This window comes from Populus trichocarpa, chromosome 8 (assembly GCF_000002775.5).
Source record: "Populus trichocarpa isolate Nisqually-1 chromosome 8, P.trichocarpa_v4.1, whole genome shotgun sequence".
Taxonomy (NCBI): domain Eukaryota; kingdom Viridiplantae; phylum Streptophyta; class Magnoliopsida; order Malpighiales; family Salicaceae; genus Populus; species Populus trichocarpa.
In genome coordinates this window covers 7,060,497-7,086,750 of record NC_037292.2, presented here as the reverse complement: position 1 = coordinate 7,086,750, position 26,254 = coordinate 7,060,497, and the positions used below count along the sequence as shown (strand labels likewise).

Below are 26,254 nucleotides of genomic sequence, written 5' to 3'. Positions count from 1 at the left end.
AGTAGTGTTTGAGTGCATGACATGCTGTCTTAAATTTTGACCAAACCCAATTGGTTCTAACATTTGAAAACATACAAAGCTATCTTTTTCCTATGCAGGGAATCATTCAAGATGTTCACACATTTATATACGAGAAATAGAATTCATAGTTAATAATTGAGTAATTGAGATAGACTCTAGCTCTAGGCTACCAAACATTAATTACTAATATTTATGGTTCACCAACAGCGATTCAATGGCCTGACTCTCTAACTTTTACGCGTAGTTTGCTGGGTTTCTCCGTGCTGTCAAAGTGCATGCCTGGATCAAGGACCCAGTACGCGTGCAGTCAAATTTACGGTCTGCTTGCGCTTCTTTCTTCGACCTCCACCGACACCTCAAAGCATCGGTGTTTTAAAAATATTTTTGGAAAATATTATTTTTTTAATTTAAATTAAATTTTTGTATGATTTTAAATTGTTTTGATGTTAAAAATAAAATTTTAAAAGTAAAAAAATATTATTTTAAGTAAAAAAACACTTTAAAAAATATATAAAAAATAAAACCAATTCATGGATAAGTATAATATGATTGGTTCTAGTATCGTCTCACAATAATGTAGGATTTCTTCGAGAGTCAAAATGTAAAAACATTAAGAGCTGAATTAGTATTATATTTGCTGTTGTTTTTTAAATGATTATTTACTTTAAAACATATTAAAATAATAATTTTTTTAAATATTTTTTTCACTAAAAAAAACATACACAGTCTAGACAAATTGAATTTTATTTTATTTAAAAAAAAAAGAAAGATGAAACTTTGAAGTTTCACGGGTTGGCATAGATATGTCAAATATGATTGGACAAAAAAGGCCCGCCACCACCTCTTAAGATTTTTTGTCCTTTCGGTCGGGCAGTGTGTGTTTGGGAGACCCTCTTCTTCCATCCTGATGTTAGCATATTTCCTCTTCTTTATTAAAATTTCTCTGCCTTCCAGCTTCCACTCACTTCCTTTACCTACAGCTTCAGCTTGAAGTGGATAAAGCTGCCAATAGTCTCTACTGGCTATTTCACCCGTGCGCTGCATATTGAGTCATGTTTTTCAGTAATAAAAAAAAAAGTTCAACATACTCGATATTATACTCCGAGCATCTCCTCGAACTCATCAGAGGGTATTTCTAAGTTAATAAATAATATACAAGATCAATCAGTGTTGATTTGTTCCTTTAATTGGAGAAAATTAAAATGAAACAACGCTTGTCATCACCATGTTGAATCAAAGAAGCAAATAATTCAATAATTTTGTATGAGAATGTTTGTTTTTGTATTTTAAAAATATATTTTTTAATTTTTTTTATTTCAAATTATTTTTTTGAAGTGTTTTTATATCATTTAGATGCGCTATATTAAAAATAAAAAAAATATTATTTTAATATTTTTTTTTAAAAAAACTTTAAAAATCAACCGCTACTGCAATACAAATTAAAATTTAAAAGAACCTTGAGAGATAACTCAACTGGTCAGACCTTGAGTTTGCTTCCTAATAATCACGAATTCGAGCCCTCTCAAGACCACCGAAGATTTACATAATCGTTAACTTCAGGGACTGTGGGATCAGTCGAGCTATACGCAAGCTAACACAGACACCCATATTAATAATAAAAAAAAATTAAAAGAAAAGTCTAAGTAGACAACATATTACATATCATTAAGGATTAGTTTATAGGATCAAACAAGGCTTGAAGGCGAAATCATTATCTGTGGGGAAGGTGGGTTTTTTTCCTCTTCCATCTATCAAACCTGTCGTTTTAACATCAAGAACGGAATAACTTTATGATATACAAAGACCCGAAAAAAAGAGAGTCCACGGTTCGTAGAGAGCAACATTTAGCAATGAAAGAAGACCTTTCACTTCACCTTGAACAATTCTTTTTGCTTTTCTTCTCCTTCCAATGCGATGAATGAGCTCATTCCGTATGTTATCTCTCAGAATTCAGTTTTATTAGGGTTTTTAAAAATAATGGAAAACAAGATTTATAAATGTACAAGCCAAAACATAGATCATTTACTCAAGATTAATATAAAAAATCTAATTGCAGATGAATTTAAAGACAGACATCTTTATATTTTTTTAAAAATTCACGTGTTCATACGGTGTATCTTGGACTTGACGTTACCACAAAGACAGTGCTTTGCATCAATGGACCCTTAATAATAATATTATCATGACGGCGACGATAATGCTCTGATTTCCTCGCTAATAAGAAGTTAAAACTATTTTTTTTTCAATTATCTTAAGAAAATGTTTTTCATGTTATTTTAAAGAACTTAATGTTTTCTTTTTAAATATTAATATCAAAATTCGAAGCGTGTATGCACGCGCCCCCATAACAAGCAGCGCAACCACTTACGTTACGAAGATTTTAAAAATATCTTAACGTTTACTATTCATGCTAAAAAAACCTGCCTCAGTATTCTTCTGCTTTGAGGGTCTCTATCATCGCTGCTTCTTGTTCCTCATTTGAACTTCCTATGTAGGGAAGACAGAGATTAAGAGTGCTAGAGAGTTTTGCTGCAACGCAAATGACCCGAAGAAGTTGAGGAATTGTACCTTTTTTTGTTTTTTTTTTAGTTTTTCGGGCTTTTGGCACGCGGTTTCTTGTTTGTAGAAAAACCAACGGTGCAAGTGTTGCTGCATTTTCTCATTGAATGTAGAGGATCTTATTGGTGTTGCTGGAGTCAGTTTACTGATCAAAGTCTGAATCTTTTTTATTTTACACTAAATCTAGTAACATGGGCGTTGCTTAAAAGGTTGCTCTAGTGATGTGGTTTGGTTTGGTTTGTGATATATGTGATCTGGGTTTTAGCTGGAAAGAGACTGGAGTTCTGGGTTTAGCTGAATAGCCCAGGCGATCAGGTTCTGGCTCCAAAGTGGTTGTTGTGAATGTTTGGTGACTTTTCAGGCTTTAGTTGGTTAAGTTCGGTGATTTGAATCTCTCTTGGTTTTAAAGTTTGTAAATTTTGGAAGTTCTTCTTGAAATTGATCTGTGAGTTTTGTTAAAAAAACCCTTCTGTACTTGAATTGAGAAAACATAGTGAAAAATTAATGGAGGTTTAAAATTTTGTGATGTTAATTATTGCATGACTTGTAATTCAAAATCACTTGATTTGGATCTGAAGTAATGGCAACTGTATCTCCATCCCCAAATTCACCCCCCCTGGCTGTTTCATCACCTTCAAACAGTACACCACCCCCGCCATCCACTACTAGCTCATCGCCGCCAGCCTCCTCTCCTCCTCCTCCTACTTCCCCATCTTCACAGCCCAATGCCAATCCACCAAACCCAAGAAACCCTTCAACTCCACCCCCGCCACCTCAACCCGCTCCTCCCGCTCTTTCAAATCCTCCTCCTGCCACACCACTAACCCCTCCACCCACGACATCGCAATCTCCACCTTTATCCGGTAGTGCACCCAACTCCAATTCTCCTCCACCACCATCAGCAACTCCGCCTGTGAGCTCACCCCCACCCCCACCACCACCCTCATCTAATCCACCTTCAATTTCACCTCCACCACCACTGGTGAATCCACCTACAAGTTCCCCTCCACCACCATCATCAATACCACCACCTCAAAGTTTACCACCACCACCATCATCAATACCACCACCTCAAAGTTTACCACCACCATCAACACCGCCACTTCAGAGTTCACCTCCACCACCACCCTCATCAAGGCCACCTCAAAATTCACCACCACCGCCTCCTCCAACCCCATCACAACTGCCTACCAATCCTCCCCCACCACCAGCATCTGTCTCACCTCCTCGAAGATCACCTCCACCGCCAGCATCGACTCCACCTGAGAATTCACCACCTCCACCAGCATCAATAGCCCCTCTTCCCAGTAATGTGCCGCCACCTCCTATGCTTACTCCTCCAACTGCAACTGCTCCTCTACCACCACCTGTCCCATCATATTCTACTCCACCAGCATTGTCACCACCAACAATAAGATTGTCTCCACCTCCACCCTCACTTGTTTCCCCGCCATCACCCACGAACAATACTGCCCCTAATTCACCCGAGAGTTCAAACTCCACAGGTAATGGGGGCATTGGTATTGGAGGTATAGTGGCTATTGGTGCAGCAATAGGAATTATAATGCTCATCCTCGTTGGATTGGCTCTCTGGTGCATGAGGAAGCAGCGAAAAGAGATTTCTGGACTGAATGGTGTTTATGTTATGCCATCTTCTTTGGGCTCTTCTCCAAGATCAGGTATATATTTCAAACAGCATTTCGCCATTTCTTCTTTAACATGTTATGACTTTTTGCAACAGTATCACTCATATTCAATAAGTACTGCTTTTGGTAACTCTGCCAAGAGGTTTTTTCTCTGTCACGTCCAAAACTTTCATTGGTGTTTTTTCTCATAATTTGATATAACCTTTGCAATTTGTACTGCGTCTGATTTGCAATCAAATTTTTCTAGAGCATATCTTCTGGTTAATAGTCTAACAAATACAAAGGGTTATATGTAAATCATATGGTCATTTCGATCTTAAAACTTAAAAGAATACAAATAATTGGTTAATTTATTGTCAGCTCACCTATCAAGACGGTAATCTATTCCTAGCAGACTTGCATTTAATGAGATTATTGTTAAGCACTTTGAATGATATTGTTGACAAGAACTCTAAGGTTTAAATTTGTCTCCTCAGGTTCAACTTTCACAAAGACTCAGTCTACAGCTCCCCTAATAGCAAGTGGTTCTAGCAGTGATTGTTTTTCTTTGCCACCTGAATCAAGTGGGTTAGGTAATTCAGGGCCTTTGTTTGCGTTTGAAGAGCTAGTCAAGGCGACAAATGGGTTTTCATCCCAAAACCTTTTGGGAGAAGGTGGATTTGGTACTGTATATAAAGGTTACCTACCAGATGGGAGAGACGTGGCAGTGAAACAGCTGAAAATTGGTGGAGGGCAAGGTGAGCGAGAATTTAAAGCTGAAGTCGAGATTATTAGTCGTATACACCATCGCCATTTGGTTTCACTTGTGGGCTACTGCATATCTGAGACCCGAAGATTGCTCGTATATGATTATGTCCCTAACAATACCCTTCATTTCCATCTTCATGGTAAAGCTATGTCTTATAACTGAGATTTGGCATGTCAGTTCATCAAAATGGTTCATCAGTCATGCATGTTGGTCTTTCTTTCTGTAGAGGTGGGTAGGCCAGCTCTGGACTGGGCAACACGTGTTAAGATTGCTGCTGGTGCAGCTCGGGGGTTAGCTTATCTCCATGAAGATTGTAAGTATTTCAAGTCTGGATTTTAGTAGCTGGATAATGTTCACTCTCACTTCCAAAATGAGTTCAAGACATTATTCACCTGTTTTTTATTCTTTATCTACACATGGCAACTGTTTTCTTAAGCTATCCACTGGTACCTGCTCTTCATTTTCAAATGTTATGATCCAACATTCACTAATAAAAAACAAAGATCTAATAACTGAAGGATTTTACAATATTCTCATCCTAAAAGCATAAGCAAAATTTCATCTTAATCAAGATTAGTATGAGCATACCAGTTTTAGTACTAATGTTCCTAGAGTTAAGAACATGCTGATAAGAACTCATCCATGTGATCATTGATAGATGCACTGGTTTCTTACACTAAAATATTGTATGAAAACACTTAATCGACTGCAGATGGTGTAGTAGGTATTATTCATTTGATTTACTATTATATGTTTAGGTCACCCTCGGATTATTCACAGGGATATTAAGTCGTCAAACATTCTTTTAGATATCAACTTCGAAGCTAAGGTATGCATGGTTTTTAGCTTCTGATTATTCACAGTTTTCCCTTTACCATTTATTGATGATTAGTTTCAAGTAGATTGTTGTTTAAATGCTTCTAGATTTTACTTTGCAGGTTTCAGACTTTGGGCTTGCCAAATTAGCTCTCGATACAAACACTCATGTAACAACGCGTGTTATGGGAACCTTTGGGTAATAACTCATCTATTATTTGCTTAAATACCTGCCACTACAGGGCTACTTAGAGGCACCCCTACTCTCTCTCTCTTATTTTTTTCTGGAGGGAGGGCTTCAGTCAGTTGGGAGTTGATGGGAATACTGTTTTTGAAGTACAGCTGTGTGTTATTTTCTTTTCCAGTGGAATGAACATATATCAGCCATGTCTATGTGCATTGCATCTAATGTTTAATTGATTGCTCAGATACATGGCCCCTGAATACGCATCAAGTGGCAAATTAACAGATAAATCTGATGTGTTCTCTTATGGAGTTGTGCTTCTGGAGCTAATCACTGGACGGAAGCCTGTGGATGCATCGCAGCCCGTGGGAGACGAGAGTCTTGTTGAATGGGTAAATTGTTTGTGCACCCTGACTGTTCAGCTGATGAAAGAAAGTCTCATTCAGTTTTCATGAATTGTTGATTGTTCATTGAAGCATGCATTATAGATACATCCAATAACCTAGTTACAAGTATTAAGGGCTTGAATGACAATTTTATTGACAGATCAATTACTCTCTGTATTGACCTTGTGCTTAGCTTTCTTTGTCTGCTGAGCAGATCTATCCTATAGATGTGCCTTTTATTTCAGCATGCATAAATGATAAACTCAATCAGATCATTTTTCCTGAAGTTGCTACTTATCTGTGATATGTTGATATGGCTTAGTTTGAGTAAAAAGTTTTTATGGTTTCTGACTGCTTAGCTTTGATACCAGTAGATGTTGCTGAAACTGTCACATTTTTTAGAACATTAGTTACAAGAGTAATAGAAACAGGGCTACTAGATCTGTTTCGAAGAGAGTTTGTTTTAAACTTCTTATATATACCCGTAGTGGTTTAATTTAAGGAACAGGTGTGCTTATTTTAGAATTAGGTTGTTTGGAAGATTTGCTTGATGAGTGGATGCTGTTCCTTAGTATATGCACGGTGGGGGGGAGGGGTTCTGTGGACTGTGGCCTCTAATCATGTATAGATTTTTAACTGATGAAAATAACTCAGTACATCGAAAATTGAAAGCCATCCCAGATCTAGGACTAATTTTTCTGAACCTTGAATTAAATTCAGTACATGATCATGATATTCCTCAGTGCATGAATGATAAAAAATGGGTAACTGATAAAACAAATGCACAGAGTTGAAACAATGGTATGTCTTTAAAAATTGTCTTGACGTCGTTTCGTCTTCTCTGTTCTTTTTGGTGGAGAATACATAATCCTGCTTTTTGTAGTTTTCTTTTGTTCTCTTTTCAATAATGTAATCTCCTTTTGTATCTACATAAAGAAAAAGAAAGGGAAAAAAAATGCACGTGTTCAAAGAAATAGATCTATATGTTAAGCTAGTATTTGATCCTCCACAATTTTGTTCTCGAAATCTTCTCACCCAAAGCGTACCTTTTCTTTCAGGCTCGACCTTTGCTAAATCATGCACTAGAAAATGAGGAATTTGAAAGCTTGGCAGATCCACGGCTTGAAAAGAATTACATTGAAAGTGAAATGTTCCAGATGATTGAGGCTGCTGCAGTCTGTGTGCGGCATTCAGCTACTAAGAGGCCACGGATGGGACAGGTAATTGCAATTTGATCGCAGAACTAGATGAAAAATCTTGCTTTTATCATTAAATGTTCAGATTTGGAGATGGTGGGATGCATTTCTTTAAGCCTGCATATGCTTCTCAGGTTGTTAGAGCTTTCCATACCTTGGCAAATGCTGATCTAACCAATGGAATGAGAGTAGGAGAAAGTGAGTTATTTAACTCTGCACAACAATCTGAAGAAATCAGACTATTTCGAAGGATGGCATTTGGTAGTCAAAATTACAGTACAGATTTTTTTAGCCCGGATACTTAAAGAGCACATGGTAAATAGTGTTAGAGATGAATTCTTCGACAAACAGCAGCAGGACTCATGAATTTCGAGATGGAGCCTATACAAGCTCAAGATGTACAGGATGGTCTCTGAAATTAACTCTCTGCTGTAGGGATTGGATTTCAAGCCCTTAATACTGGTAGCTGGGTTAAATTGGTTTTCCCACATCATAGCTGGGTTAAAAAAATATATCATAGTGCTGAACAGTAAAACTAAGTTTTTTTAGAGTGTTCAGGTAATTCGTTTTAGAAGAATAAATGCACACCCATAATTTCTTAGCGGAAAAGGAAATGTTACATACTTCTTACATACAACCATCCAAGATAAAGGACCACAAAAAAATTCCGACAGAGAGATAATGTTAAACTTACGAACCATGTAAAGTGAATGGAACCAAGTTCGGATAACTCGAGGGAAAAGCTTGTGAAGAAAGCCATCGCATAGACAGTGACTAATTTTTGTTAATTTCAATTCTTGAGTAGGGGAGAGAATCTTGAAGACACTTCAAAACACTCAAGGCAAGGCTTGAGGTCATACAAGCAACCATCTAATTCCCAAGAAAAGTATGTTTCAAGCAACAACATCTGGACGCCCTATGTTTCCCTTTACGTCCAATATTCTATTGTATGCAATGACCCAAACTAAAAGCTATGGCTGCATTTCAGGAAATGCAGCATGTAATCTTTTAATTCATGACTAATTGCCTCCCTTTTTTTAGCTTTGCCACATATCATTCTGTTTGCTTTACCCTTTCTGATTACCCTCCAATGAGGACAAGGAACGTATTCCTTATCAAGACATACCTTCATCAACCATTCTTCTTCATCAACATCATCCCCTTCCTTCTCCCATCTTTGACATCCATGGAAGATCTGAACATGCTGGCCGCAGATTGTGTAGTCATATCTTGTTGCTGCCAATGCTTGATACTACAATCGATCATATTCGTCTTGCTCAAACTTCCCCGCAAAGTCATTCAGAAGACCAGAGCATATGCTAAGAAGAAGCTTTGGCACAGAAAGAAAGAGAAGATATTAGAATCGGTCAGGGGTAGGTTCCAGGATAGTTTTGATAAATTTCTAGAAGGGTCTATAGAAATCCAAGTAGATGACTTCCATGGAGGGCATGATTGTGAGAGCTGCATTGAGGAAGTTGAGGAAGTCTTAGAAGGTTTTTCTCAGAAGGGGGAGTTTGCTTTCGGAAGCTTTTGGGGTAGGGTTGGATCAGGGACCTCTCCAGCATGTATAGTAGCTGTGCAGGAATTTGATTTAAGTTTTGCACAGTTTGAAGTGGTTGAAACAATCAGTACATCTTTCAGGCATTCATATTAATCAAGCAAAAAAGTAAGTTCCATTTCCAATTTATTGTATATATCCGTAGTAGTTCCACTTGATTAGAAATTTACATCCAAGTCATTCTTTACTCATCATTAGGCTATTTTGCTCTTACATGAACAATGAGACTAGAATGCCAATATCGGCAAAATACAATTTCAGTACCCTTAATCATAAAGGATAAATGTGGTGATTTTCTAAGAAGGTTCCAAGCTGCATTGGGCATATGCAATAATTTTCCACAATTAATGTCGTGGGGGTGTATTGGAATGAGAATCATTTCAGATGGGGTTTGATTAATTGTTGGTTTTAAGAACTGGCTTGATTTCCTGAATAGTTTTTGCTTGTCAACTACTGACCACAAAATGCTCTGAATTCTCTCAGAAATATGAACATTCAACGGGAGAAATAAGTTTCAACCCATGCTACCCAGGACAGTCCATTCAATAAAACAACGAGGATATATTTAATCTAGTTTCTGCACACTAAGATTAAATCTTTCTTTCTGTTGAATTTTAAGCAAGCCATATCCATAGTCGTTGTCATTTTTCTTTCATCTTCAATCTTAAATGACAACATGGAGAACAAATATAGTTAGCAAGTGCTAGAATAAACATTTTAACAAGCAGGCTAAATCAGAAAGGGATGCCAAAGGCTAATAAGCCCAATGAAAAGGTACGAGGCTAATAAGGAATAATGCAGAGGGAATATTCACATATATGGATTTGGAAAAAGATAAATAAAAAGGCTATACTTATAAGATGGGATATTACGTTTTTTTAAGATCTATTTTTCTACCTGGGCTACAGCCCACCTCAGTCTTCTATGCTCCTCCGCCCCTGATGAAAATAGTCTTGTTAATACATGGACATAGACATTGGGAACTGCAATGTCCATTAATGTGTCGTTAGCATCATTGATGGTTTGAGATGATCCTATGACCTTTTCTTTTATTTATTTCTTTTTTTTCCATTTGATTTTTCTTGTAATTTCTTGTATGTGTAAATGTAATATTTTTTAAGGTCTGGTCATGGGATTCCTGTGAACAAGATGGAAGGAGGAGAAGAGACCTGAATCCCACTTGAAACAACTATCAACACAACTTGTGGATTGTATGATGTTATATTTATTGTAGTGGTTGGTATTATTTGCAAAACGAAATAACATGAAAATAACATTTTATCTACTAGTTTCCAAGATTTTCTTCACTAATTTTTCTGCTACACATGACATTAATGGCGGCATCACCAATCCATCAAAGTACGGAAACCGGATGCGATATCATTCGAGGTCCAGGGTCCGCAATTGAGAAAGCAATTCGGCCTCTGAATGCACGAAACTAGATCCAATGATCCACGGGCAAAAGGGTAGTTGTTAGTCTGTAAATGGATTGCTATGAATAAGACCATGGGATACAAACTCTACAACTGAAAATATATAGAACTATGTTTATGGCAATGTACGATGTTTTTTTTAAAAAAATCCATGTTGGATAAGAGAACAATATCTCACTTCTATATGCTTCTTATGGATCTGGATTATCTTCTCCTCTAGAAATTCAAGTGGAGATAATTGGTTTTTATCAAAAGTTGCTGGGTGATATGGATAATGCAGTTTCCGGTGAAAGTGTGGCTTTTTTTTAATGCATCTTGAATAAGAGGCTTTCTTATCATTTGAAGCAATAAATGATTGCTGATGTTACTCCTGAATTTAAGAAAGTCATGTTTTCTCTAAAAAGTAACAAGGCACCTGGCCCTGATGCATTCTCAGCTGATTTATTTAAGAAATCTTGGAATATTGTCGGTGAAGACGTTGTTGCAGCTGTATCTAATATCTTTCAACAAAGAAAGTTGCTTAAAGCAGTAAATTCCACAGTTATTACTCTTGTGCCAAAAAGGCCTATATCTTGCTGCACAGTTTTTTATAAATGCATCACTAAGATACTAGCCAATAGGCTAAGAGTTTTCCTTCCTTATCTTTTTAGTTTAAACCAGTCTGCATTTATATATGGCAGGAGAATAGGAGATAACATATTGATTGCTCAGGAAGTGGTGAAAGGCTATCTTAGGAAAAATAGGCCTCCCAGTTGTGCTCTCAAATTGACTTGATGAAAGCTTTTGACTCCGTACATTGGGATTTTCTGTTTAATTTCGTAGAAGCTATTAATATCCCTGCTAAATTCATTGCTCGGATCAAGGCTGTGTTACAACTCCATCTTTCTCTATTGTGGTTAATGGAAGCTTGCACAGATATTTTTTCTGGCAGTAAAGGATTGAGGCAAGGAGATCCATTGTCTCCGTACTTGTTAGTATTTGCCATGGAGATTCTTTCTTGCCTACTAAATAGATCAGCTATGGGAGGCCAACTGTCTAACCATCCCAAATGTAAAAAGAACAATCTTACTTATTTGTGTTTTGCATATGATTTAATGATCTTTACAACAGGAACAGTGGATTCTCTTGAAAAAGTTGCAGACATACTTCATCAATTCTATTGTTTGTCTAGATTAAAGCGCAATCCTTTGAAGAGTGAATTTTCTGTGCTGAGGTAGATGCTTCTCTTTCTCATTCTATGCTGGTTGTTACTGGGTTCAAGATTGGTAAACTGCCTGTAAAATATTTGGGGTGTTCCGTTAATTACGAAAAAGCTGGCTTACACAGATTGCAAGCCTTTACTGGACAGAATATCTTCAAGACTTCAGAAATGGGCAAAAAAAAAATCTTTCATTTGCTGGAAGATTACAGTTAATATCATCTGTCATCTTTAGCATTCAGAACTATCGGTGTTGTTGCCAGCATGAGTAATGAAGGTTACAGAGCAGCAGTGTAATGCTTTTCTATGGAAGGTTAAAGAGGGGCCTGCCAGAGGAGCTAAAGTTGCTTGAAGCAAAGTTACGTTGCCCAAGCACGAGGGTGGATTGGGGGTAAAAAAGATCAAAGAATGGAATGTTGCCTTCATTTTTAGATGTATTTGGATTTGTTTATGAAGGCAGGATCTCTATGGTAGCGCGGGTGACTGTTAATAGATTGAAAGGGAGAAGCTTTTGGGGTTTGAAAATAACAGGGGACTCCACTTGGTATTGGAAAAGGCTTCTCAAGTTCAGAAAGTTTGTTTGGGATCAAAGTCACTACATTGTGGGAGATGGAAAAACTACTCAACTGTGGTGGCATCCAGATGGTGTGCTTGTTAAATCCTATGGATAGAGGATACTGTTCGAATCTGGAATTCTATTTAATGCTAAGTTGTTAGCAGTCTTGAGAGATGGCAATTGGGTATGGCCTAGTTTCTTTTCTGAAGCTTTGCTTAGACTACAAATGGCTATATGTGGGTGCTATTTATCCTGATCGTTTGTCTGAGGATAAGGTGCTTTGGGGAACTATACAAGGCACAGATACTTGAGGAAGCTCATCTGAATCCTAGTTTTTCTTATATTTGTAATCAGTGGATGTTGTTATAGCTAGTTGACATAAAAGATGTACATGCTGATGGCCTAAACTTTGTAGTAGGATGAATTCCTACTTGTCTCTTTTTGGATAAATTAAATCTTCATTTATCATATAAAAAAAAAAGGCATGGTGTTTTATTTTCTCCTTTTTTTGAGATATTGATGTCGGTTTCTTGCACATACTGATGATGGCCGATGGCATGCATTTATCCGTATAACTTACATCCACAGCAGCCACTCGATCCTGGTTTTGTATATTTTTTCAGTAACAAAACAACCGTATGATGTAAATTATGCCCGTTAATCGATATTCTGTTCTGATGATCCCTGCTTTCTGCAGAAATTGACTGAACGGGCTCTCAAGAGTTGAATACAAAATGCTAATCAAATGCGAGAGATGGAAAGAGAATCTACAGTAACGGTTTAAATTGATAAAGAAAACATAATATGGATCAAATTGACTCATTTAAAACTCAAACCTGAACCACTGAGACTAGGGCCAAAACTTTTGTGCTCCTAACTCATCTTGAAATCAAACCAGGGAGATAAGAAAGTTCATTTACAAGCTCCGCTCCCGCTGTGGTGTTTCATAGGGAAAGAACAGGCAATTTTATTGCCATATTTTTTGCCAAGGAAACAACATTATGCCCAAGAGCACCAAGATGGAGAAGAGAAATGGCAATATTTCCGAGAATTTCAAGCTCCGATCACTGATTATTGCAAATGTTCAACCAAGAATAAGAGGGTGTTTGGCCGCCTGCTGTTTTAACTTTCTGACTGCAATTAAAAGCAAGACATCCGCTGTGTGCTTCAGGAGATTCAACAAATTTACCAAGCCCAGAGAAACAGAGACGGGAAAATAAAAACCTACTCCATGAGTTGTAGTCAATTAAAAAGAATCCATGTTTATTAAGAAGCACCAACAAATAATGAACTGAATAGAGCTACAAATTACAATAACAGAGAAAGTTTATTCTTATAAACAGCAATACATTCCAAATCTACTACGAATTCCCTTGTTTCCTACATACATTGTAAAATAATACAAGTCGGTATAAACATTATATTTCTTTTAAAAAGTACAACAAACAAAATTTAAATTCCTTTTGGCATAATTTTCCTGTTCCACGTATGGTACAGCTGAAAGATGCTTCCAGAAAAAAAGTCACCAAAAATTCCTAATTTGCAGGGCAAACCTTCTGGTCAAGTAGAAGCCTCAGAAGTCATAGACAGCGGGGACTCGGATTTTGAGCAGATGACCACAACCCAGAAACATTGACAGATACCCTCCAAGAATAATTAGCCATTATCGTGGCTGATTCTTGTTCTTGCGTCTTAACTTATTCGCTCGTGCTGCCAAGCGTGCTGAGAAACCTACTGATGTTGGTGGCCGCAATAACCTTTGTCGCATCATATCACAGTACTCAGGATCATCTTCGTGTTTCCCACTCTCTAACCTTTGTATCATCTGGTGGTACATGGGAAAGAACCTTGTTTCAATTGCTGAATATGCATAGAAAGGCAACAGTGCTGCGATTATCACAAATATGATTGTAAACCAGTACGAAGCAGCTGGGGCGAGGGCTTCTGTGAAGAGTTTGTAAGCAGTTTTTGACATTGATGGAGACAGGGACCCAAATGCCAAGAAGAAAATGTACAACATACAAAGACAATATATAATTAGGCCACGCTGTATTTTGGTGAAGTAACAAACAGACAGTGCCATCTGCAAGTTCACAGCCCACACAATGCAAGTATACATAGTGCCTCCTAAAACTTCCATCCCAACAGTTTTTCCATCACGGGTGAAGGCTTGGTGCTGCAGTGCACTTGTGCAGAAGAAGAAAACGACCATTGCAGTGTAGAACCCATTACCCAGCCAATGAAGTACTCGGCGCCAGCCAAAGAGGAGATTTTTCACACCTTCTTGGTATAGTAGAGGATACTGAAATATGAAAGAAGTCAAAAAATGACCAAAATTTGACCAAGATGTTTACTTCTACTTTACTAACCATTTAATGACCATAATTGAGTCTGCAAAGTAAGTGAGCGAGATACCTTGAGACAGCTTGCAGCAGATACATCCTGTTCAAAGATACCCAAAGCAGCAACTGGAAGAGCCGTGAAGAAGACATTATAAAATGACAAAAACCAATCGCTGTATACAGACTGTGCGGAAAATGATGTATATGCCTCATATAGCCAAATGGAGAAACCAAAGGCAATGTTCTTGTAGAAGAAGTAGCATATCTGCGTATGGAAAAAAAAATCAGTGATAATCATGAAAAGGAATAAACTCATGATCGCATGCGACGTGCATCAATAATCATTAAAGTTATATAAGGCTACTACTGAAAATGTTGAAGCCAAGTCCAATTCCAAATGTACAAATGGCCTTACCATTGATGAGAGCCTCCTGTAACACCAGTGCCCATGTACGAGTAGCAAACGCTCCAAATACCGAAACTGAGCAATTGCGACATCACTTGCCATGGCAGCCTGAGTTGAAAACAGGCATAAAATAGGGTTAAAAGTCAGTAAATTACAAGCAGGTAGAGAAATATTTACAACAATTAAAATGGATGTAAGCTTTTCTGTGGAGAGGACCTGCATGCCTTCAACACCACTGATTCCAACTCCAATATCTGCTTCTTGAAGCATACCCACGTCATTGGCACCATCACCAATTGCTAATGTTGTTTTCCTGGTTCCAATTTTGACTAGTCTCGTAACCTGTATTTTACAATTTAAAACAATTATTCCTTCAAGAAAAGCATATAGAAGGTCTTCAGTATCTAATAACAAATGCGCCTACAGAAGAGAAAAACTACAGAAAGAATGATAACCCACCAGTGCTTTCTGTTTTGGTGATGAACGGCAACAAATCACAGAAGCACAACTCATAGCAAGATCTAGAAACAAATGCTTCATATCATCCTCCAATGCGTAAGCAAGTGATTTTCCATCAATTATCAATGCAAATATCTCAGCGGTTCCACTTGGTCCAGTAAGCAGAGCCTTTCCATCAGTTATTTGACGAAGAACATTTTCCCTTGATGCCTGGAAAATGAACATGTATCCCATCAATATCACATATAGATTCATAATAATTTAAGGTGCATCTTCAACTTCAACATCCCCTTGTTCCCACCAAGATGACACCCAGAGAAAAGGAAAATAAATCCCTATCACAAGTAAGTAATCTGAAGTGGATTGAAATCCATGATGAATTAAAGCAGTCTTTACCTTAGCAATGGTATCCTTGTCTCCTGTTTTTTCCAATGATAGGATCTCTGGATTCTCCAAATTGATTATGATCTGCTTCATTCCTTGTCTAAGCAAACAACAGGAGAAGCTGCATGTTCAAATTTTGAAGTCAGACACCTCCACGTATGATACAAACTGTAAAGTCCATCTTAAAAGCATCAAAACAAACACCCGTTTCAAAATAACATACCCAATATTGATGGCAGTCTCCATTTTGTCTCCAGTCAAAACCCAGATCTTAATTCCAGCTTGAGCAAGTTTGTCTATGCAGGCAGGAACCTAATGGGTACAATAGAAAAATAAATTCAAAATCTCTAAAGAGGCTAGTTTATTTCAAAACATTTTAGGTTTTCTTACTCACCCCTTCTTGGAGTTTGTCCTCAACAGCAGTTGCACCAAGAAGAATTAGATTCCTCTCAACCTTCTCTGCCACTTCATCAATCAATGATTCCCGATCTGCATTAACTGAATTCTTAGCCTCGGTGAATTTCTGGTTAAAAATTCTGTACTCTTCTTCATCAAGTTCACGATAGGCAAGTATGAGGGTCCTCAGGCCAGAATCAGCATAGTCATTCACGTGATTCCTGGTTTCCTCTTCAAACTTCCTACCACTCTTAGCAAGCCTTTCAAACATGACACTGCATAGGATAAAGGTTAATTTAATTAATAAGCAATAGATTAAAAGATAAGGAATTTGCCAGTGTGAAGGGTATCAAGGTAGTTGATCACAAACCTGTCAGCTCCTTTACTAAGTAATAGTAATTTTCCCTCCTCATTTCTTACTATCACAGACATTCGCTTTCTTGCACTGTTAAACTCCAAAACATTCAAAACTGTATACACCCTTTCAACTTTCCTACCAGTCTCTGGATTGTACTCACGCACTGCAACGCTTGTTTGTGTCCTTTTGTAGAATTCAAAACCAATTTCTCTTGCAGCAATCACAAATGCTGCCTCATCTGGTGATTCAGCTTCGTATGAAATCTTCCCTGTTTCTTCATCCACATCAGGTATGGCGGTGTGACAGATTGCCAACAAGCGGAAGAATTTTTCGATGATGTGAGCTTGGGGTTCATGGACCCACTTCCCATCCATAATCCTTTCATCTTTAAAATTAAAGCCTTTAACATGTGGTTTTGTACTGGAAGAATCCTTGCTCTGATCCCAACCATTCACACTTTCACCTTCTCTCATAGCCATTCCCCGTTCAGCCTCTGTAACCCCATGGCCATAAGCAGTCCCCGCAACAGAACACTTGATGAACTCCATGGAATTGCATGTCAATGTTCCGGTCTTATCAGAAAGTATTGTGTCCACTTGCCCAAGTTCCTCATTCAAATTTGAGGTGCGAGAATGTGCTGGCCTGTCAGATGGCTCATAGTACAAATTGATATCGTTGTTGATGAAACTGCTCTGAAAAACTTTGACGACTTCTATTGACACGTACAAGGAGATTGGGATGAAGTAATTGTACAACATGAGAGCAGTCAGAAAGTGATAAAGTGATGCCATGACCACTCTTTTAGGGTCAAAGTAAATCGTAGACTCATCTGGTTTGAGATACCACCTTTTCATCCTCTGGCCATCCAAGTCATTGTCAGTTGCAACTCCAAAAACAAGAGATCCAATAAATGCCATCATAAATAGAACAAAGAACAAGAAGTAAACAATTTTATCCATCTGCTTCTCAAATTTGCTTCTCTTCGAAGGGGGGGCTGTAGAATTTTGCATAACCTTAGTGTCATGTCCAGTGAAGATAACTGCCCCATATATATACTCCGTATTTCTGAGTTTTGAGTCTCTGAGGAGAAGCCGTTGAGGAGACAGGGGATACAGGTTCTGTTCAAAGTCCAGAGTTCCAACGAATGAGTACAAATTTGTATTTGGATCCTCACATTTGATAAGAGCCTTGAAATCCCGATAGTAAGAGTCCTCGTGCATGAATGCAGTTGACTCCAATGCCTGTTTCAGTTTCAAATTTGTCTCTCCATCTAGATTCATGGTCTCAACATAGCAGATTCCATCATCATAAGTTGATGAGAGCAAGAGGAGATCTGCTGGGAAGTATTCATCCTTCTTCACCTTCACTATATCTCCCACCCTCAGATTTTTCCATCCAGTGGATTTGAAAGTACCATCACCCTGGTGCAGTCTAGTTTTTCTACTGTTCATCTCAATATCCTGAGAAGGCATTCCGAAAGCAAAAGTATAGATCAGATATGAGAAATTTCAATAGAAGATGGATGATCAGCATAATTATCATTTTCGATATAGACATCTCTAATAACATGCATGAGAACATGGAAGCATTTAAAAAGTTGCAGGTAAAACATATACAATATAAACAGGACTGCTATTTGGGAAAAGGAGTTTCGATGCTAAACAGTGTAGCACAAATTACCCTGTGAGAGAGCAGAAGGCTCATCCTGTATGTGATGTTTCACTACTTTTACAAATTACACAAAGTCTGGGAAAAGATGACATGAATCTTTAAAAATGAGCTAAAGTTCCGGTCCATCTCTCCCCAGACATATTGAAGATATAATTTATCAACTATCTCCAATTCTTAATTTTTTGAAAAAGAAAGGTCTTTTTTTTTTCTCTAAAGACTCCGTCAGTAACATGTCAAAACTTTCATTTAGTTTATCACTGTCATCTAAAACCTTATTAAACTTCTAGGCAAAAGATTTCCCAGATATGTCAAGCAAAGAAAACTAAAAATTCCAAATGAAGTATCAAAATTATCCCAAAATTTCATCATCAAATCATACAAATACCATTCAACCAGTACAGTAATTTGAAACAAATGAAAATTTCCAGTAGTAGTATCAAAATTATCCCAAGATTTCATCATCAAATCATACAAATACCATTCAACCAGTACAGTAATTTGAAACAAATGAAAATTTCCAGTAGTAGTATCAAAATTATCCCAAGATTTCATCATCAAATCATACAAATACCATTCAATCAGTACAGTAATCTGAAACTTCTCTCTATGAGAACAAGTCAAGAAGACATTACTGAAACACATCAAACCATAATCAATAAACATATCAAACTTAGAAAACAGATGAAATATAAAAATCATACCTGCTGAGCTCTCTTCCAATCTTCAATACCTTCTTTAACCATGGTAGCTCCAACAACAACAATAAGGGGGAAGATAGCACTGACAGCTGTGTAAGGTGCAAGAGGAGTGAAGGCCAGGACACCCACAACCAAGAAATAGAAGTTAGCCACTCTTCTGAACTGCTCAAACAATGATTTGGGCAAGAAAGTAGCAACATTATACTTGGTAGTACTAACATAGTTGCTACTATATTTCCTAATCTTTGCCTCAAAACAGTCTGGTTCATTGCAGTGAACTACCCTTGAAAATCCAGGTGACCCCATCTGGGACTGATCACCCTTTAAAGATGTCTTTCCACATGCAAACGAGTACAGTTTGCTCAATCTCAACCTCTTCCTTTTCCCACCACCAGCCATTTCTCTCCTCCTCTAACAAAGAACAGAACTTTTTGGTTCTATAGTTAGGAGTGCTAAAAATGCCGCTCCTTTGAATGAAAACTGGAATGCCCAGAAGCAGAAATCACACCAAAATCAAAATCCCAGTTGGAATTCGAGCCTAAAAGCTCAAAAATTCAATAACCCAATAACACAAAGATGAAAATTGAACAAGAAAAGAAAGAAAAGGCAAGGAACTTTGAGAGATTGACGCGGCTAAAAACAGAGGATTGGACAAAAGTAGAGACACCTTTAAAAGCTATGATCACATGGATTCTTGGATGTGATCTCCACCCTTGAAGAAGAACACAAAGGTAAGACAGTACAAGGGTAGTTTGTTTTGAAGGACACAGAGGTATATCAGATTGAGTGCGTCCTAAAACAAACCACTCTCTTTAATATAGATAGAGAAAAAATTGTCGAGGTGGATGGTGGCGGTCTTACATTGAATTAGTATTTATTATAAAAAAAAAATTATTGCATTGGATTGTTTTCTTCTTCTTTTTTCTTGGAAAGGGAAAGCAACAAGAAGCAGGAGATGAGAGATGGCGCATCCTGTACGCTTTGAACGTAGACTTTGATTAAAATGGATGACCCCCTTTTTTTTTTTCTTTTTTCTTTTTTGACTTCGTTTTTTTGCTGTTGCCTTTCCTTCTTCTTTTTTAACATTAATTGTTTTGTTACCCAGTTGCTTTGATTGTTGTTCATTTACTTTCATTTAAAGTGTGTTTGAAAATTATGTTTTTTTATTGTGTTTTTTTATATATTAATTGATATTTTTTAATAATTTTTATGGTTTTGATACATTTTCAAATAAAAAATAAATTTAAAAGACTCACTGCATAATAATATCAAAAACAATATTAATACAGAAAGTATTTGTATACATGATAGTATTTGTGAATACTTCAAAAATATAAATAGTTTAAATAAAACTTTTTTGAAAGATTTAGCATCCACCCTTGTTTAACTTTAAAAAAATAATAATCCTTTTTATTATGTAAGAAACGCGCATTAGACCTCCTTCTAGATGAATGAAGTTGGTCAAAATGCTCAGCTTGGAAATTTAGTGCCGGAGAGTGACAAACCGTTAAAGAATATAATAAACGAGAGGAGTAGTGGCTCTGAGATTTGAAGACCTGACCTGGGGCATTGTTTTTTATTTTATTTTATTTTTTTGTCCTTTGTTGTAGAAGACCATGGATTTTTAAAATTCGTGGTAAATCCTTGCGCTGACTCGAGAAATTCTAGAAGGGAAGCTTTACATGTTAGTGTAAGATTAATAATTGCATCTTTTGAACTGTGGAGGTGATGGCGAGCTAGTGCTGAGAATAGCGATTTCCGCGAAACACGTTTTTTCTGATTTGGCATTTTTGCCCTTTTTCCCTCTCTCCTTCCTTTGCCCTTTGCATAAAAGACAGTTTAGAAACATGATGTCTAAAAATTTAATTATTTTTGTTAAAAATTAATTTTTTTATATTTTTTAAATCGTTTTAATGCGCTGATTTTAAAAATAATTTTTAAAAAATAAAAAAAACATCATTTTAATACATTTTATCATGAAAAACATTTTAAAAAATAATTGCAACCACACTCTCAAACAACCCAATTCAATACTCAATATTTCATGTGTAAGTCAACGTGACTCACACAAAAGAAAAGAAAAAAGATTTTACATTATCCAATTCAATACTCAATAATTTTATTTTATGGGAGCTGGCATAATAATTCTCTAACCACTAAATTAGAAAAAAAAAACACAAGATAATAGTGGTGATTATTTTTTGTTCGGTTCGGTTTTTATAAAAAAAAAAGCAATCAAACCAAATTTTTTATTAAAAAAAACCGAAACCGGTTCAAACCGACCGGTTTCGGTTCGGTTCAGTTTTTTAGGACAAAAACCAGTTCAAACCGGATTGGCTCGGTTTTTTCCGGTTTGGATTCGGTTCGGTTTTTTTGGTTTTAGGCTTATAAAACCGGACCGGACCGGCCGGTTTTTTTAAAATTTTAATCGGTTTTTTTTCACAGTTCGGCTTTTTTTATTATTTTTTTCCTGTTTTCTTGATTTTTTGATTTTTTTGTTCACTCTTACTAGACAAATTGTTAAATTTGTTTTTGGATAGACGATCTTTCGAGTGCTATTTTATATAGTAGTATTAAATTAATTTATGAGATAATGGGAGTAAATCAGGGAAGGAAGAAAAGAACGAAGAAAGAAAATCGGAAATGAGATCTTCAAATGAATTTTGGTTATCTGTCTAATATGAGAGGAAAAGGAAAACATATCATATCAGAAAAAAATAAATTAATCAAATAGGGACGGTTTTTCAATGAGGTTAAGGTGTTATTTAGCATTTCAATCCAGCTGTAATTTTAAAATATTTTAATATTTTAATTTTAAATTATTATTTTTAATATTTTTTAATCATTTTGATTTATTGATTTCAAAAATAAATTTTAAAAATATTTATTACACTCTCCAACATATATTCATAATTAATTGTGTACTTGTTTGATGTTTATTTTGTTGTTTTGTTGGATTACCGTTGGCATCGTCATGGTGGCGACAAAAACAGGCGTGAAAAAAAGACAGAAAAATATTTCAAATCAATTGCCATGGATTTTTTTACTAAGGAATTGGTGCCATGAATTATTTTTTTTCTATATAATTTGGTTTATTTTCCTATTACCGTTCTGAATTCTTGCCAATATTTTATTTATCTCTGTTAGCTGTAATTAAAAAAAAAAATGCTAGTGGGGATTCTATAGTTAAAAACAGATCATGAAGTGACCAACAACTATGACGATTAAAGGTTCTTGTGTTATTGAAAATGAAAAGCAACAATTCATTTGTTTAAGAAACCCACAGTAAAAAAAGTGAATACTAACCCATCATCTCATTCATGCATTTGATAGATTGACGAGCTCAGATCTTATTTATTTTTAAATTTAATATTTTTTAGTCCAGCTGCATACTAAATTTAAATATCCATAAATATGGTATTTTATTTTACCTAATACCTTTAAGTTTATCTACGCACTCAACACAAGTGTATGTGGGGTTGACATATTGCCAACCCAACATATTTACATTCAGCTATACGTTAGATCCAAGTACATATAGGTTTTGATAAAGTGCTACACTCAACACCTTTCGACTTAAGTCTAAATACCTGTGAGTCTAGTAAGGTATAAATAATTGATTATAGAATTATAATAAATATTTTGATTTTTATATTAAGATAATTGATTTTTAAATATTTAAAATTTATATTATTTTTTTAATTACTTTCTATTCATGTTTAATATTTTATATATATATATATAGATTATTACTGACGAGATTACAGATAGACCGAGTCCATCGATATATTTTAAAAAATTAAAAAAAAAATTATTGTAAATGTTATTGTAACTCACAAACAGAATTATATACAATTATCCTATTGGTGATATGATAAACAATAGTACCAAGGAAATTCCTAACAGATTAAAGCGAGTAATTATGTTTTAGAGTGTGTTTGGTATTGCGGTTGCTGTTGTGGTTGTGGTTTGAAAAAAGTTATTTTATAAAAAGTACTTTTAATTGAGGTTGGTTTGAAAAAATAGGTGTTTGGTTAAAACTGTGGTTGAAATTGAGGTTGAACAAAAAGTAGTTTAATGTGTTTGGTTAAAAAAATGCTTTTCAAATTGAGGTTATAAAATAATTAAAAAAATATTTTTAATTTAAATATTGAAGATTTAACTATTATTATTACATCATGAAATAAATAATATTGATATCAAATATTTTTTTATTATTCCATTAAACTATATGCAATGTCATCACATACAAAATCTATCCAACAATGACTATATTTTTCATGGTTTCTTAAGCATGCAACAACAAAAACTGAATTTTTTGTTACGTCATCAAACGATATCCTTCTAATTTTTTGAATAAAACACAATTAAAATAAAAATAAAAACTGAATTTTTTTAACTGGGTCGGACCCGGCAAGAACATAATTGGAATTGCGATCAAATTTCACAAATGCTATGTTATCATGCGATATCCTTCTAATTTATGTAGTGTTATAAATAATATTAAATACTAGTTTTTCAAGTAAAACTCAATTTTTTTTAAAAAAAATTTACAATTTCATTACGTACAAAATTCATTCGACAAGAACGATAGTTTTCATGATTTTTTGAGCGTGCAATAAAATTAGGTAAAATATTATCAGGAATAAAATTGAGATTACAATACGAGTAAATTTAATTCACCTTAAACTATTTTTTTTAACAAACAAAAAAATATATTGTTCACGTTCACGTGAATAGTGCGAGTGAAATCAATTAATTACACTGGTTTTTTTTTTTAAAAAAATTTCATGTGAACAATGCGAGTGAATTAATTTGCATTGTTTTTCGAAATTAAAAAAAAAAATACTGTTCACGTTAATACGTGAACAGTGTTACAGTGGAGCATGGCTCCACTGTTGGTGTTAATGTTTAGACGAGAAGCAGCAAAATGCTGCTTCTCAAAAACCTGTGGCACACCACAGTTATCAGTGGATCCCATGATAAAAAAACTGCTCTTTTAATTTTACCAAACACTAAAAGTTGTGGTTGCGGATGAACCTCACCCGCAACCACAATAAGAAACACCCACTTAGTATGCATAGTCTGTCTGTTAAGCTATCGGTCAATTTAGTAATGATGAGATCAAAAATTACCGATGAATTTTTTTTAACAGATGGTTTTTATTTATGATTCTATTAGTAAAATAATTATTAATATAAATATCAACAAAAATTTTATTGATAAAATTATTAGATTTGATAGCAAGATATTCGCATTAAAAAGTATTTATTATTTATTCGGCGAGATGATCGCTAATGCAGAGTGAATCTAGAAACCTTTTTTTCTTTTTGCAATATCCACACCCTTTTCCTCCTTTTTTTTCCCCGTGTCTTCGTGATGTCGTCATTTTGCATAATCATGTCAGGCCACGAATAAAGTAGTTTTGTCAATCGCTCATGGAATATTGTACTGCATAAAGAGTTCAGGCTAAATCCAAGTAAATTCAACACGGATTCACGGGCAGGTTCTTCGATCGCTTTGAATTTACATCACTTGAATTAAAACCTCTCTGTGTTATCTATAATTAATTTTTCTGGGGTGAAGTCTATTGTACATGTAGACACACCAAATCATGCAATCATTGACTCACATGGACAAGTTTGTATACATACATCTTGCTGATATAGTCGTTAAGCGTCTAAATTGACCGTGCCGATGATTAATTTCGATGAAAGTTGCTGTTCGTGGAGCCCCACCTTAACCCTTGACTTGCAATCGAGTCTGGACTTGTTAAATGCTATAGAATGCTCTGTACGGCATGCAAGAGTCTACATACAAATCCCGCTCAACAGTATCTCCTGGGCATGATTTTCTACAGCCGTCTCATTTGGCAACCTGTCAAGATTATCTAGAAAGGAAATGACGAGCCATGGAAATATAAAATGCCATGATAAAATGGGCAATTTATTAATTTATAACTCAAATGTCTATGATGCTAATACACCGTGCCGAGGGCATTCGTGCCGGCCTCCATCTATCCATCGCTTTTGTGGAAGTTCAAGCATCATCTGACTTTCGAGCAAGGAAATATCTTAAAATTACGTGACCCTTGGGTTTCGAACCATATAATAGCCTTCCATGTTTGAAAACTTATAATTTAATCCCTCAGCTACTGTACACCGTTTATCTTACTGAGTAAACCTAAAGATTTAAAGATGGTTTGGAAACAGGGTTTAATTTATATTTTTTTAAAATTTTATTTTTTAATTTAAAATTAATTTTTAAAATGTTAAAATTATTTTTACAAAATATAAAAATTATTTTGATATATTTCTAGATAAAAAATACTTTAAACTATAATCATTATAATATTTCTAAACTACCCTTAACGGGCAGAGAATTGATCACTAGCATGACTGGGTTTAGGGAAAGATGGATCGATGTGTTTTACTATGATGCAAGGAACTAGACTATAGTTCTGCAGACATGGAAGGCAAGGTTATTTTCACGTCTAGAAGCCTAGTACTTCAGAAATAAATTACCCGACACATTTCCATTTGCGCAGTGGTAAGAGCTCGGAGTGGCAGGGTTTTTGTTTACTGGGGATGCATCTTCAGAAACATTTTGTTTTCTTCAACTGGGTTTTTTTTATTATATTTTTTAAGACAAACGCCAGCTTAATCATGTTCACTGGGAAAAGAAAATAGAAAGCTCAATGGTGAGATTAAGATATTAAAGAAAGCGATTCTAAACGACAACTGGGTTCCGTAAATACAATTGTCAAATTTGTTTTAGTTTGAATTTGAATCGTGATTGCTTCTTGCAGGATGGAGGTGTTTGCCCTATTTGAAAATGAGTTTTCATTATTAATTAATAAATAATATTTTATGAGCTGGTTTCTGCGATGGAAATAGGATTAAAATGAATTTATAATACATAGATTAAAAGTTCGGCCATAGCCGTACTAACCAGGGCGTTGTGCAGGCGGTATCCCAGGCTTATATATCTGGTGAGTGGTCCATTGCCGGTTCTTCTGCTGTCCCTGTTAGCTTTTGACCCAGGAGGAGTCACTCCAAAGTTTAGTGCCCGTATTTTCAGTGAATAATTTCAAATTTGAACGATTAATTATAGGCAGACATTGGTTTTACCTCCAGAATATTTGCACCGAGGGACTTTCATGTATATCGAGAATATCGATCAGCCAAATGTTGTAAATATATTTTGTTATCGAATGAAAATTAACAAGAACAGTACATG

At 35.7% G+C, this 26,254-nt stretch overlaps 3 protein-coding genes across 6 annotated transcripts; 2 read left to right on the top strand and 1 right to left on the bottom strand.

Annotated features, from left to right (window-relative positions):
- Positions 1 to 2,379: 2,379 nt before the first annotated feature.
- LOC7485933 (proline-rich receptor-like protein kinase PERK9) lies at positions 2,380 to 9,210 on the top strand. 2 transcript variants are annotated; one of them, XM_052455462.1, is made up of 9 exons: positions 2,381 to 3,611; positions 3,651 to 4,259; positions 4,703 to 5,113; positions 5,201 to 5,287; positions 5,733 to 5,803; positions 5,913 to 5,989; positions 6,219 to 6,366; positions 7,419 to 7,580; positions 7,691 to 9,210. In XM_052455462.1, the coding sequence occupies exons 1-9, from the start codon at positions 3,161 to 3,163 to the stop codon at positions 7,859 to 7,861; spliced, it is 2,187 nt and encodes a 728-aa protein (XP_052311422.1). In that variant the 5' UTR covers positions 2,381 to 3,160; the 3' UTR covers positions 7,862 to 9,210. The 2 variants fall into 2 exon arrangements, with proteins under 2 accessions (XP_024462921.2, XP_052311422.1); XM_024607153.2 differs by having other exon boundaries at positions 2,380 to 4,259.
- On the top strand, positions 8,572 to 12,799 carry LOC7483905 (uncharacterized). Of its 3 annotated transcripts, none has more exons than XM_052455463.1 (2): positions 8,572 to 9,222; positions 11,228 to 12,799. In XM_052455463.1, exon 1 carries the CDS (start codon positions 8,572 to 8,574, stop codon positions 9,208 to 9,210), a length of 639 nt encoding a protein of 212 aa, XP_052311423.1. In that variant the 3' UTR covers positions 9,211 to 9,222; positions 11,228 to 12,799. The 3 variants fall into 3 exon arrangements, with proteins under 3 accessions (XP_052311423.1, XP_024462923.2, XP_024462924.2); XM_024607155.2 differs by lacking the exon at positions 11,228 to 12,799 and adding an exon at positions 10,475 to 10,717; XM_024607156.2 differs by lacking the exon at positions 11,228 to 12,799 and adding an exon at positions 10,236 to 10,350.
- Positions 12,800 to 13,537: 738 nt separating this feature from the next.
- LOC7485932 (putative phospholipid-transporting ATPase 9) lies at positions 13,538 to 19,938 on the bottom strand. The gene is made up of 10 exons (XM_002311375.4): positions 19,019 to 19,938; positions 16,659 to 18,106; positions 16,287 to 16,563; positions 16,116 to 16,204; positions 15,905 to 16,013; positions 15,509 to 15,718; positions 15,266 to 15,391; positions 15,059 to 15,157; positions 14,717 to 14,908; positions 13,538 to 14,603 (listed from the first exon to the last, which is right to left on the bottom strand). The coding sequence occupies exons 1-10, from the start codon at positions 19,412 to 19,414 to the stop codon at positions 13,965 to 13,967; spliced, it is 3,585 nt and encodes a 1,194-aa protein (XP_002311411.1). The 5' UTR covers positions 19,415 to 19,938; the 3' UTR covers positions 13,538 to 13,964.
- Between the last annotated feature and the right edge of the window lie 6,316 nt (positions 19,939 to 26,254).

Coding starts and splice junctions, on each gene's coding strand:
- LOC7485933 (XM_024607153.2), top strand. CDS start 3,161: ATGGCAACTGTATCTCCATCCCCAAATTCACCCCCCCTGGCTGTTTCA. Junction 4,260..4,702: donor GGGCTCTTCTCCAAGATCAG/GTATATATTTCA, acceptor TTGTCTCCTCAG/GTTCAACTTTCACAAAGACT. Junction 5,990..6,218: donor CGTGTTATGGGAACCTTTGG/GTAATAACTCAT, acceptor TTGATTGCTCAG/ATACATGGCCCCTGAATACG.
- LOC7483905 (XM_052455463.1), top strand. CDS start 8,572: ATGACTAATTGCCTCCCTTTTTTTAGCTTTGCCACATATCATTCTGTT.
- LOC7485932 (XM_002311375.4), bottom strand. CDS start 19,414: ATGGCTGGTGGTGGGAAAAGGAAGAGGTTGAGATTGAGCAAACTGTAC. Junction 16,564..16,658: donor CTTAGTAAAGGAGCTGACAG/GTTTGTGATCAA, acceptor TATCCTATGCAG/TGTCATGTTTGAAAGGCTTG. Junction 14,604..14,716: donor CTGCTGCAAGCTGTCTCAAG/GTATCTCGCTCA, acceptor TTCATATTTCAG/TATCCTCTACTATACCAAGA.